The following is a 14,071-nucleotide window of genomic DNA, read 5'->3' on the forward strand; positions in this document are numbered from 1 at the left end:
TTATCGCTTCTGTTGCTTGCAGATAACATAAAGTGAATCCACTTGTACTGCTCTCGCCTCCTGGTTTCTTAAAGGGTGTGGGAGGATGGAAATGGAGCTGTGTGAAGCGAGAGGGTGAGCTGTAGTGCCTTGGAAAGCTTTGGGGCAGGGGGCCGCAAGGTGGGATGAGAATTCAGAAGGCTGTGGCGGGTGAAGACGTACGAGCACATGAACCTGTAAGGTTCCCTATTCGTTATAAATTCACTTTTCTTTCTCTCCACCCCCCCCTTTTCCGAAGGTGGCCGGATGGGAAACGTAAAAGAAAAAGCAGCCAATGTTCGGTGAAAAGCAGTATGTCAGGTAAGCACCTTTTCGAGCCTTTCAGTGCTCAGGTCTTCCTGGTCGCCACTCTTCTCTCCTTCCTGATACTAGAGAACAGCATACTGTGGGTTGCCCCTGCTGTCAGCGTACTGAGGAAGTGACCCAGTTCTTGCTGAAGGAATCCTGCTTCATCTTCTGGCTCCTGTGTTTTTCCTAAGAGCACACCGCTCACTCGCACAATAGGAAATGCCACCCAAAGATATTTGTACCCATAGGGGCCATCTTTACCCAAGAGCTGCATTAATAGAAGCATAGCTTCCAAATCCCGGGAAGTACTAGTTCCCCTCTACTCAGCGCTGGTTAAGCCTCCTCTGGAGTACTGGGTCCAGTTCTGGGCACCGCACTTTCAGAAGGATGCAGACAAGCTGGAGAGGGTTCAGAGGAGGGCAATGAAGATGATCAGGGGACTGGAAACAAAGCCCAATGAGGAGAGACTGAGAGAACTGGGCATGTTTAGCTTTGAGAAGAGAAGACTGAGGGGAGACAGGATAGCGCTCTTCAAGGACTTGAAAGGCTGCCACAGAGAGGAAGGCCAGGATCTCTTCTCCATCATCCCAGAGTGCAGGACACAGAATAATGGGCTCAAGTGACAGGAAGCCAGATTCCGGCTGAACATCAGGAGAAACATCCTGACTGTTAGAGCAATATGACAATGGAACCCATTCCCTAGGGAGGTGGGGGGCTCTCCCACACTGGAGGCATTCAAGACGAGGCTGGACAGCCATCTGTCAGGGATGCTCTGACTTGGGGTGTTTCTACATTAAGCAAAAAACCTGCAAAAATCCACATCCTTTCCGGAGCTTCCTGCTTTCGGTTTCTTTGTGGGATTAGGAAGGGCTCCTTTACACAGGAGTGCCTCCCTCCCTTCCTGGCATGTGTGTAAAGGAGTGCGGGAGGGGGATGTCTTGTTTTCGTAGCTTAACTTCTGCTGTACACTTTTCTCGCAGCCCCCAGGAAACCTCTGACTTACTTCTGAGTAGACTTGAAATGTAGAATTGTGTCGTAAGTCTGCAACCCTGGGCACACTTACGTGGGACTGGACCCCATTGAACTTAATGGGGTGCTCTGGATCAACAGAGGACGTTGCTTCTGAGCTTGGTGGGGTGGGGGATCAGATGTGTCTCCCTTCGTTGCAGGAAGACATTTTACCCTCTTCTCCCTCCAACTGAGAAATGTGCTGTAGCACTTACATGGCAGACACCTGGGAATCGAAGGAAGTCCTTCCTCTGCAAGGCTTGAGCAGAGGCAGGAGTTGCAATCGGTGGGTGATTCTTGCCCTCGCGCTGGTCAAATCTGCTCCTGCACGCCCCGCTCCAGCCTCAATGCCTTCGCCATCCTGACCGCACTTGCCCCCAGCAACTGAAAACAAACGCCCACAGCAGGCAGGCAGAGCGGTTTCTCCCGCTATTGGAGAATTTGATGGGGAGGTCATGGCGCTCCTGTTCTGTGGGCTGGAAAAGATACCACATTTATTGCATTTGGGGAAAACACGGGATAGGCTGGGTGAAATTGCGGGAGACACCCTGGAGGGTAACAGCGTCATCTAAAGAGCCCGCAAACTTCCGTGACAGAGCCATCTCAATAGCAGGATAAAAGCTCCGTGTGATGAATCCCTTGGATTCCTGCATTGAGCAGGGAGTTGGACCCGATGGTTTTATAGGCCCCTTCCAACCCTACTATTGTATGATTCTAGATCACAGACACATCAGTGGGGTTCTAGTACTGTAGGATGGTCACAAATTTATTTATTTGTGCTGCCTTATAGGGGGTAATGCCAACTTGCACAACATTTGATCCATGTAGGGCAGAGCTCTAAAGAGAAACTGGGGGCAGGGGCAGCTCCCCATTAGCTCCCTATTCACATTTCTGCTCCTCCTGCTCTGCCAATGGCAAGTTGGAAATTCAGACTGTACACAAGTGTGTTGCTCTAGTCTTGTCTTAGCTCTGTAGATTTACAAAGCCTCACCCCAGAATTGTTTTAATTGTAGAACCATAGGGACCAGAGTCCCCAGCACTCCAGACTGCACAAAACAGTATCATCCTCCCGCCCACATCCCACCCCATCCCTGATCATCCTACCCAATCAATAGTTAGCCACACAGAGAGAACAGGCCCAGTATAGTCATATGCTTGCAGAGCAAATAACTCCCAAATGACTCAAGCAAGTGAGCCAAGCCACACGGTGCAGGGTCAGACAATATCAACCCGCCCAGTCACTGAGATCATCAGAGGGCATGCTCCTGGTGGTTCCTCATGGACCTGTAGCCCAACTGTAGTCCACCCAGAGAAGAGCCTTCAATGTGGTGGCCTCCTTCCTATGGAACTCCCTGCCTTTGGAGGTCAGACAGGCACTAACATTGCGTTGTTTTCGGCGCCTTCTGAAAACATCATTATTTCAAGAAGTCTTCCTTGACTGACTAGCCACAGTTTTTATTGGTGCTCTGTTTTTAGAAAAAAATGCTTAATATGGTGTTTTATTCTTTTTATCTTTTATTGTTCACTGCTCCAGAATTTGTTTAGATGTAGAGTGGCATATAAACGTTGTAAATAAATAAATATGCATACATGCAAGCTCACCGGATCACTAGGCAATCTGCCATGGGGCCCCCCAAATCAAGCTACCAATTCGACCTTGATGCAAGAACAATTCATCAGTTGGGACTTCTCAAAATTTTTTTTTAATGGTATACAACTCTACTACGTGCAAGGTTTTGTCTCTGAAGTTGAAGCAGAATCTTCCTGACCCCCCCCCCCCCCGGATTTTAAAGAGGAAAGGAGAAAAGAAGGAGGGAGAAAAGTTTGCCTTGACCCAAACAGGTCATCGCCAAGAGACCAAAATCTACATAACAGGATATCCTTCAGAAAGGTATCCAACTCTGTCTTGAACCCATTGAGGTTTGTTTGATGTTTTCTACTGGCCCGGAGAAGGAGGTCACGGGGCAGCTCAGGATATCGGCTCTCAAACGACAAAGTCTGCAGGCAGAAGATAAACCCGCTAAAGGGCTGGGGGGTGCAAGAGGTGAGGCCATAGTGGGTCATGGGGCAAGAGGACTGGCGGATGTGAATGCCAAGCCAGATCTTCGCTCATTAGGTTAATTTCTCCTGTGCCCCTACAGCCTGTCATTTACTCAGTCTCCCCACCTCCATTCCCAAAATCAAAACCTTTTGATTCCCTCTCATTAAAATCCTCAGCTCTTCAAAGTTCTCACTTTTGTTCCTACATGTTTGACCACTATAGTAGCATGTTTGACCACTATGAAGTCTAGAATGTGATTGTGGTGTGAGTGAGTGTGTGTGTGTTTGTGTTAGAGAGAGAGAGAGAGAAATATGTCCCTTGATCCAGATTTTAGGAAGTATGGTCCAATTTAACCTCTGTGCTAAGATTGCACCCCATTTGCAATTTTTATGAATTATAATTTGTATGGATGTGTAGAGTTCCTTTACCATATTTTAAACTCTCTCTCTCACACACACACACACACACACACTCACACACGCGTGCATGTGTAATATGAATGGCATTTGTCAGTATTTTCTCACAAGAAATAAAATCCCAGTGGACATGGATAAATTTCTCATCAGTGGTGACTCACAGATTTTGTGTTCTGCCATTTAGATGAACCAATTAAAAATGCATCCATTGATAAGCGTAATCCACATTGCCATCAACCTGACATCGCCTTGATTCACTGGTTGCCAGATGGAGAAATTTACCCTGGTGCATAAAACATTGAGCACCGATCTGTGTAAAAGGAAATGTCGGGGGGGGGGGGGGCTGGGAGACAGGAATGACACAAATTCCAGGGCAATTTGAATGTCTCTGTATATCTACATAACAAATGTATATTGGTCTTACATGGCTTCCCTAAAGAATCCAGGAAATTGTAGATGAAGATCCCTAGCTCCCCTCACAGAACAACTGATCCCAATTTTCCCTGGGGAGAAGGAATGGCTACCAGATTTAAGTGGTATAGTTGCCCTGGGACTGCAAAGCAGAAAGCAAGCAAACCAAGGTCCAGTGGGGGGCTGTTTCCATACCTCCCAGGCAAGGGGAAGACTAACCTGTCCTGGCCTAATCCACCAGCCAGAGAAGGAGCATCTGCTTTCATGCATGCTTTCCTCTTCCCTCTTCATTCCTTTCTCCTTTTGTGCTGTGTCTATTAGATTGAGAGCCTGCAGGCATGGCCTGTCTTATCTTTTAATATCTGTGCAGTGCTTAGAAAATCTCAGGCACTTTTTATGATGATGGTGATGGTGATGATGATAATGATGATGGTGATGATGATGTGTTGGACTACAACTCTCATCACCCCATGCAGCTGGCATGGCCCATATACTGGCTGAGGGGGTGATAGGAGTTGTAGTCCAACACTTCTGGAGGGGAACAACCAGGTTGAGGGACACTGTCTTGTGAACTGCACAGATAAAAGAAAGCAGGTCCTAGCTCTGCAGATAAGATGAGTGGCTGGCATACTTTGCCAGGTTAAAAGATAGCACCTCTAATCCGAGTGTGGAAGCTTGTGCAATGTGATATGTGCCCTCTCTTGAATGTCTCCATGTGAGTGCTGCTTATAGCATTTCTCTTGAATTGATGTCAGTTTGCCCTTGTAGTAATTTTCAAGTGACGTCAGATATAATACCTAAAGAGCCGTCCAAGTGCAATATTAATCTCTGGTCTGAACCCAACAGTACAATGCTTAGCCAAAATGCTGGTCCAACCCTTAGTTTTATTCCTCCCACCATGCTCCACATGGGGCCGTCCATCTTTGTTGTCATTGGGCCTGTGCAGATGTCACACGCTAAGCCATGATGGTTAGGAGTTTTGAGCCAACCATGTTGGCTTAGCATGACGTCTAAGCAGGTGTCTTTCCCAACTGTGGTGGTTTATTAACCATGTTCACTAACTGCTTGCTGCAAGATGGTTAGTGGGCTCTACCATGGCTTAACGTGACGTCTGGCATGCCTCCATGGTTAAATAACAACCGCCATAGAGCTCTGTGGTAAGAGTGGCCAAAGAAGGAGCAGATCTCTATGGCTGAGATCTGCCTAGCAGCAAATGATGTGGCTGATGCAAGCACCGAGCACCAAAATGGCCGACAGAGCAAAGGCCGCTGGGATGCATGGCTGCCTATCCGGAGGACTGTGGGTTCCTGCGGGAGGGAGTATGGTTACCTGCATGTGTGGCAGTAGCACTCTCAGTGGTTAGCGGTAACCACCATGCACCATGGTTAGTCTAACCACCTTTCTCCAATGTGTGACTGAACAGGCCTATTGTCTTCTTTTTGTAAAGTTAATTTTTTGTTGGTTTTTTAGTGTTATCATATTATTTTTTAAAATACGGTCTTTAAAAAAAAAATAGGGGCATATCACCAATTAAAGAAATCTTAGGCCTGGTTTACACATACACCCGAATGAATGCTAAGATGGTAGAATGCACTGCATTGCTTCAGAATGCAGATGGGGGGAATCACGCATTTGAATGCTTGTGCATGCTTAAACATACCCTGTAAATAGAAAGCCAGTACAGGAAGCAAAGGGGATGGGCTAAAACCTTTCTCCCTGATGTGCTAGTTTTCTATTTGCAGGGAGTTTTGAGCATTCAAAAGTGGTAACCCTCATATCTGATCTGAAACGGTGAAGTAGGGGCAGAACATTTTCCGAAATTAATATGTTTCCAATGCTTTATTTTTCCATGGAAAATGTTCCATTTCATAGGTCCATTAGTAACAATGAATGGATGCCAGTTGCAAATACAATGTTGGCCACGCTTGGCAGTTTCAAAGTTGTAATTAAGATTTTAGAGGTGATTATCCCTAGCAAGTATGTGAGAGAATACTGGTTAGGCTTCATCTTGAGTACTGTGTCCCATTCTGGGCGCAACACTAAGAAGGATGCAGACAAACTGGAGAGGGTTCAGAGGAGGGCAACGAAGATGATCAGGGGACTGGAAACAAAGCCTATAAGGAGAGACTGAGAGAACTGGGCATGTTTAGCTTTGAGAAGAGGAGACTGAGGGGAGATAAGATAGCGCTGTTTAAGTCCTTGAAAGGTTGTCACAGAGAGGAAGGCCAGGATCTCTTCTCCATCATCCCAGAGTGCAGGACACAGAATAATGGGCTCAAGTGACAGGAAGCCAGATTCCGGCTGAACATCAGGAAAACCTTCCTGACTGTTAGAGCAATATGGCAATGGAACCAATGACCTAGGGCGGTGGTGGGCTCTCCCATGCTGGAGGCATTCAAGACGAGGCTGGACAGCCTTCTGTCAGGGATGCTCTGACTTGGATTCCTGCATTGAGCAGCGGGTTGGACTCAATGGTCTTATAGGCCCCTTCCAGCCCTGCTATTCTGTGATTCTATAATTCTGTGACATAGAACTAATAGGTAGTAACAGCAAAACTGAAGGTGCTCCAACAACCTCAGTGGAAGATAACTGAACTCTGTTGAAATAGATGAGCGGTTGTCAGCATACCATGCACAGTTCATTGAGTTTCTAAAACTTATTAGTGTGTCAACAGTTTTCAGTACCTGGGGGGGATTATTTATTTATTTATTTATTTATATTTATTTTTTGCATTTATATCCTGCCTTTTTTCCTCTTACAAGGCACCTAAGGCAGCTTACAGTCTCCTCCTCCTCTCCATTTTATCCTCACAACAACAACCCTGTGAGGTAGGTTGGGCTGAGAGTCTGTGACTGTCCCAAAGCCACCCTGTGAGCTTCCATGCCCGAGTGGGGACTAGAACCCGGATCTCCCAACTCCCAGTCCAGCAGTCTCACCACTACACCACACTTGCTCTCAGTTTAAATTTAAACAATGAAGGGAAGTACATGCTATTCTCTTTAAATTTTTACAAGTATTCCATTAAAAACAATTACATAATATAATATTTAAATCACATTAATTATGCTTTAATTGCCCCCTTCAAATATTTCAGGTCAAATACTTGTGGGATATTGGGACAAAAAATTAACAGGGGGTATTTTTTTTAGTTTTGTTTACTAAGGTCAAGTAAAATAGACATGTTAAATTCGATCACTTTCTAGGGATTCAAAATTTGTTCCAATGCAAACTGAAAATTTTCTGATGCAAATCAGAATATTTTCTGGAAAACTCACATCACTAATCTGAAGTAGTATGCCCATTCTGCCACCACATTGTCACCTTCTTCTGCTACGTGTGTTGTTGTTCAGTCGTTCAGTCGTGTCCGACTCTTCGTGACCCCATGGACCATAGCACGCCAGGCCTTCCTGTCCTGCGCTCTCTCCTGGAGCGTGCTCAAGTTCATATTCATTGCATCCGTGATGCTATCTAGCCATCTCATCCTCTGCCGTCCCCTTCTCCTTTTGCCTTCAGTCTTTCCCAGCATCAGGGTCTTTTCCAGGGAGTTTTCTCTTCGCATTAGGTGGCCAAAATATTGGAGCTTCAGCTTCATTATCTGTCCTTCCAATGAGCAGTCAGGGTTGATTTCCTTTAGGATGGACTGATTTGACCTCCTTGCAGTCCAGGGGACTCGTAAGAGTCTTCTCCAGCACCACAGTTCGAAAGCATCAATTCTTCGGCGCTCAGCCTTCCTTATAGTCCAGCTCTCACAGCCATACATTACTACTGGGAAAACCATAGCTTTGATTAGACGGACCTTTGTCGGCAAGGTGATGTCTCTGCTTCTTACTATGCTGTCTAGGTTGGCCATAGCTTTCCGCCCAAGGAGCAAGCGTCTTTTAATTTCATGGCTACAGTCACCGTCTGCGGTGATCTTGGAGCCCAAGAAAGTAAAATCTGTCACTGCTTCCATTTCTTCCCCTTCTATATGCCAGAAAGTGATAGGGCCAGATGCCATGATCTTAGTTTTTTTAATGTTGAGTTTCAAACCAGCTTTTGCACTCTCCTCTTTCACCCTCAACAAGAGGCTCTTGAGATCCTCTTCGCTTTCTGCCATTAGGGTGGTATCATCTGCATATCGGAGGTTGTTGATAATTCTCCCGGCAATCTTAATTCCGATCTCTGATTCATCCAACCCGGCATTTCTCATGTTGTACTCTGCATATAAGTTAAATAAGCAGGGTGACAATACGCAGCCTTGTCGTACTCCTTTCCCAATTTTGAACCAATCAGTTGTTCCATCTCTGGTTCTTACTGTTGCTTCTTGACCCTCGTACAGGTTTCTCAGGAGACAGGTAAGGTGGTCTGGTACTCCCATCACTTTAAGAATTTGCCACAGTTTGTTGTGATCCACACAATCAAAGGCTTTAGCGTAGTCACTGAAGCAGAAATAGACGTTTTTCTGGAATTCTCTTGCTTTCTCCATGATGCAGCGAATGTTGGCGATTTGATCTCTAGTTCCTCTGCCTCTTCTAAACCCAGCTTGTACTTCCAGTAGTTCTCGGTTCGCATACTGCTGAAGCCTAGCTTGTAGGATTTTGAGCATCACCTTGCTGGCATGTGAAATGAGCGCAATTGTGCGGTAGTTTGAACACTCTTTGGCGTTGCCCTTCTTTGGAATTGGAATGTAAACTGACCTTTTCCAGTCTTGTGGCCACTGTTGAGTGTTCCAGATTTGTTGGCATATTGAATGCAGCACTTTAACAGCATCATCTTTTAGGATTTTAAATAGCTCGGCTGGAATACTGTCATCTCCGCTAGCTTTGTTGTTACTAATGCTTCCTAAGGCCCACTTGACTTCACTCTCGAGGATGTCCGGCTCAAGTTCAGTGACCGCACTATCATGGCTATCAGGGACATTCAAATCTTTCCTGTATAGTTCTTCTGTGTATTCTTGCCACCTCTTCTTAATCTCATCTGCTTCTGTTAGGTCCCTGCCTTCTTTGTCCTTTATCATGCCCGTCTTTGCACAAAACGTTCCCTTGAGATCTCCAATTTTCTTGAAGAGATCTCTACTCTTTCCCATTCTATTGTTTTCCTCGATTTCTTTGCATTGTTCATTGAAGAAGGCCTTCTTGTCTCTCCTTGCTATTCTCTGGAACTCTGCATTCAGTTGGGTATATCTTCCCCTTTCTCCCTTGCTTTTCGCTTCCCTTCTTTCGTGAGCTTCTTGTAAAGCCTCATCAGACAGCCACTTGGCTTTCTTGCATTTCTTTTTCTTTGGGACGGATTTCGTTGCTGCCTCCTGAACAATGTTACGGACCTCCGTCCATAGTTCCTCAGGCACTCTGTCTATCAGGTCTAATCCCTGAAATCTATTCGTCACCTCCACTGTATATTCATCAGGGATATGATTTAGGTCATACCTGAACGGTTTAGTGGTTTTCCCGACGTTCTTCAATTTAAGCCGAAATTTTGCAAGAAGCAGCTCATGATCTGAGCCACAGTCAGCTCCAGGTCTTGTTTTTACTGACTGTATAGAGCTTCTCCATCTTTGGCTGCAAAGGACATAATCAATCTGATTTCGATATTGACCATCTGGTGACGTCCATGTGTAGAGTCGCCTCTTGTGTTGTTGGAAAAGAGTGTTTGCTATGATCAGCATGTTCTCTTGGCAAAACTCTATTAGCTTTTGTCCTGCTTCATTTTGTACACCAAGGCCATGCCTGCCTGTTATCCCGGTGATTTCTTGACTTCCTACTTTAGCATTCCAGTCCCCTATGATGAAGAGGACATCTTTTTTTGGTGTTAGTTCTAGAAGGTGTTGTAGGTCTTCATAGAACCGATCAACCTCAGCTTCTTCGGCCTCAGTGGTTGGGGCATAGACTTGAATTACTGTGATGTTGAATGGTTTGCCTTGGATTCGTACTGAGATCATTCTATCATTTTTAAGATTGTACCCCAGTACTGCTTTTCCCACCCTTTTGTTGACTATGAGTGCTACTCCATTTCTTCTAAGGGATTCTTGCCCACAATAGTAGATACGATGGTCACCTGAATTAAATTCGCCCATGCCTGTCCATTTTAGTTCGCTAATTCCCAAGATGTCGATGTTCAATCTTGCAATCTCATGTTTGACCACCTCCAGCTTACCTTGATTCATTGATCTGACATTCCAGGTTCCTAAACAATATTGTTCTTTACAGCATCGGATTTTCTTTTCACCGCCAGACACATCCACAGCTGAGTGTCCTTTCGGGTTTGGCCCAGCCGCTTCACTCTTTCTGGCGCTACTTGGAAATACCCTCTGCTCTTCCCCAGTAGTATATTGGACACCTTCCGACCTGAGGGGCTCATCTTCCGGCGTCATATCTTTTAGCCTTGTGATACGTTCCATGGGGTTTTCTTGGCAAGAATACTGGAGTGGGTTGCCATTTCCTTCTCCAGTGGACCACATTTTGTCAGAACTCTCTGCCATGACCTGTCCGTCTTGGGTGGCCCTGCACGGCATAGCTTATGGCTTCACTGAGTTACGCAAGCCCCTTCGCCACAATAAGGCAGTGATCCATGAAGGGGATCTATGTGTGTAGACGAAGGCTTTTGATGAATCATAGAATCACAGAACAGTAGGGTTGGAAGGGGCTTACAAAGCCATCGAGTCCAACCCCCTGCTCAATGCAGGAATCCAAGTCAGAGCATCCCTGACAGATGGCTCTCCGGCCTCATCTTGAATGCCTCCAGTGTGGGAGAGCCCACCACCTCCCTAAGCAATGGGTTCCATTGTTGTACTGCTCTAACAGTCAGGACTTTTTTCCTGAAGTTCAGCCGGAATCTGGCTTCCTGTAACTTGAGCCCATTATTCCATGTCTTGCACTCTGGGATCATCGAGAAGAGATCTTGGCCTTCCTCTCTGTGACAGCCTTTGAAGTACGTGAAGAGCGCTATCCTATCTCCCCTCAGGCTCCTCTTCTCAAAGCTAAACATGCCCAGTTCTCTCAGTCTCTCCTCATAGGGCTTTGTTTCCAGTCTCCTGATCGTCTTCGTTGCCCTCCTCTGAACCCTCTCCAGTTTGTCTGCATCCTTCTGAAAGTGTGGTGCCCAGAACTGGACACAGTACTCCAGATGAGGCCTAACCTATCATGTGAGTTCTGGTTGATTAGTTGATTAAATCCCTACAAATTTCAATATGCATCAAAAACAATGTTTTCTGGAGCAAAAAGGCATGCTTTGTTTTTAAGTGATACATGCAGATGTCACAGCAAGCACCAGCTTAGAAGAGGCATCCTATTGTGTAGGAAAGAGAAGGAGGAATGCCTCTACTAAGATGATGCCTGCCACCCACAGTTGTTGAATTAATAATTAACTTAAAAAAATCTGATTTCCAGTTCATCAGAGGCATCTTTTTAGTTGATCAAAATGTTTTAATGGATTCATCTAGGGTGATTCCAGATGGAGGGTTACTAGCCAGAAGGCATTGTGCAGTAATTCCGTCTTTTTTTCCTTAAGAGATTTTTTGCAGTAAGAAAAAGACCAAGGAAGTGGTGGGAAAAAGCAGAAGGGTTACAAGTGGAAGATAATGTCTTCTGGACCCATGTTTAGGGTCCAGTTAATAATTATTTATTTATTATATAAATAAATAAATAAATACAATTCTGTGAATGAAGGAGAGCGATGGCACAATAAAAGTCTTTTCTGGAAGTACCCCATATCAATTAATAGACTAAGGGTGCAATCCTATGCATATTTAGACAGAAAAAAGTCTGGTTGAGGAATGCTGGGAGTTGTAGGATGTTTTCTGTCCAAACATGCATAGGATTGCACCCTAATGTTGCGGGGGGGGGGGTTCTTTTAATTGCAAAACTGCTCTGGAAATTGCAGGGGCATGTGTGTTGATCACTGGTACTAGCCAATCAGCACTGTCCATAATCACCCTTTTCCTGTTTAAATTGAACCAGGCTGCAAATTTACAGAACCAGCTTTCAGAGCTTAACCTGGGAAAGAAAAAATATATTTGTGCTGAATGTAAGGAGGGCCCTTCCAGACAGGCCCTACTGCTCTAAAAGCATTATGTCTGTCTTCATTGTTATGTCTCCTATCTCTAGCATTTGTACATCCTTCCTTTGAGGACTGTGGCCTCAGTTTTATTTTGTTTTTAAATAATAACTCTTAACTAACACCATCACACCCCTACACATTTGATATTGATATGTAGTTGTGGGGGTGGGGGAGGAAGGTGCAAGACAGAACCTTGAGAGAGTCATAAAGTATGTGGGTTGTTATGGAAGGTTTAAAATAACACATAATTAATTAATAGAAGACATGAATGGGTTTCTGGGGTGGGGAGTGTTTTGATGTGTTGTGCTGTGCATATACATACCAAGCGCATTCATGAGCCCCCAGCAACCCAGTGCAGCCATCTACTCTGTAGGTCTTCGTGCATTTCACCTGAAGGTCTGCAGGGGGCTTGTAAACACGTTCAGCCAGACACATATACAAGCCTCTGGCAGAACTAAGTGCTAAACTTGCAAAGGGTTTTAGAGACATGCCAGGGAATGTTGGAGGTGGTGCTTGTATGCCCAGGTGCCCTTGTCCTCACCACCCTTATATCCTTAAATATGCAGGCTGAATACCTGCATGTCGCTATACAAACCAGCTGATTAAATCCTTTATCTTGCCCCTCCTCCCATGCTGCAGGCAGATTATCAACCAGTTTTGTTTTTGTTTAAAGCATCGTTTGTATGTTGATTATATTAAATGTTCAGTCATCACATCTTTACTTTTAAAAAAGAGCTTCATGAAATGTTTTTAAAAGTTGAAAAACTGCTCCAGGGATTTTGTGGGGAGAGGACACAGTTGGGTATCACAGCCACCTGTCAATCAACAACCACGAATACTGCCTCTGTAGGGTGGATCTTCACTCTGGGAGTTACATTGCAGTGTGGGCCTTTGTCCACCACTTGCTAGGCACTTTAAGATCAATGTATTTTCCTCTGCAGATAGCACTTTTAGGAGGACGGGGTTACAGAGGGTATTGAGGCCCTCCCTAGTCTGACTGGAAAACCTTCCATGGGACGCTGTTGCTTTTATCCAATCCAAATGCTTGGAGGTGAGCAGGATCTAGTGGCCAAGGGCCAATGCTTGTGGGTTCCTGGGCGACAGCTGGTTGGCCACTGTGTGAACAGAATGCTGGACTGGATGGACCCTTGGTCTGATCCAGCAGGGCTCTTCTGATGTTCTTACAGTAGTAATAAATGTCCGTCTCCTCCCGTGGAGGGTACTGTGTAAGGTGTGATGTGGGTTGTCTGTTCATATGATACATAATGCTCAATTTGCCCAAACTGCACAGACACACATGTGCATTAGTACAGCCTCTCCCAAGCTGGTGCTCTCCAGATGTGTTGGACTACAACTCCCATCATCCTCAGCCAGCATGGTGAAAGCTGCACTAGTATATGTCCCATGCCACACATTATATGATCCGTGTCGTGAGAAGTACATTCATGTGCTAATTGCTCTACCACACATGGAAGACGTTCAGTGACTGTGTAAACTGGATGCCCTTTCACTAGATGCTTTTTGTCTCATGGAAGCTGACTAAAGAAAGTATATTGTACTGAGTCTCCATCATTAGAAGTGGGACTCTAACCTGGCCAGTTGGGAGGGGGAGGAGATCACCACGAAGCTCAGTGCTTTGGCTTCTGACCCAGAGGCTGGTTGTCTTGCTGGCAGAGAGGAGGGAGAGTTTCTCTTCTCCCTGACCCCAAACCCATAAGGCTTTCATGTTACAAACAGCTGCACTCCAGATGGGCTTAAGACCCAGCATATCTTCCCCCTCATCACCCCTCTGTCTTCATCTGGAAAATTGCATTGGCTCTTTGGGACTTCTGGC

The 14,071-nt window shown here is 45.5% G+C and overlaps 1 protein-coding gene across 2 annotated transcripts in view; it reads left to right on the top strand.

The window, feature by feature from the left end:
- THRA (thyroid hormone receptor alpha) overlaps positions 1-14,071 on the top strand; it is a 147,721-nt gene that overhangs the window by 108,169 nt on the left and 25,481 nt on the right. For both annotated transcript variants that reach the window (XM_084804564.1, XM_084804562.1), the window contains one exon: positions 278-339. In XM_084804564.1, the coding sequence (XP_084660690.1) occupies positions 278-339 (62 nt within the window). The remainder of the gene's footprint in view (positions 1-277; positions 340-14,071) is intronic.

Source organism: Heloderma suspectum, chromosome 6 (assembly GCF_057233095.1).
Source record: "Heloderma suspectum isolate Gila_16-S chromosome 6, 16-S_ref, whole genome shotgun sequence".
Classification (NCBI taxonomy): domain Eukaryota; kingdom Metazoa; phylum Chordata; class Lepidosauria; order Squamata; family Helodermatidae; genus Heloderma; species Heloderma suspectum.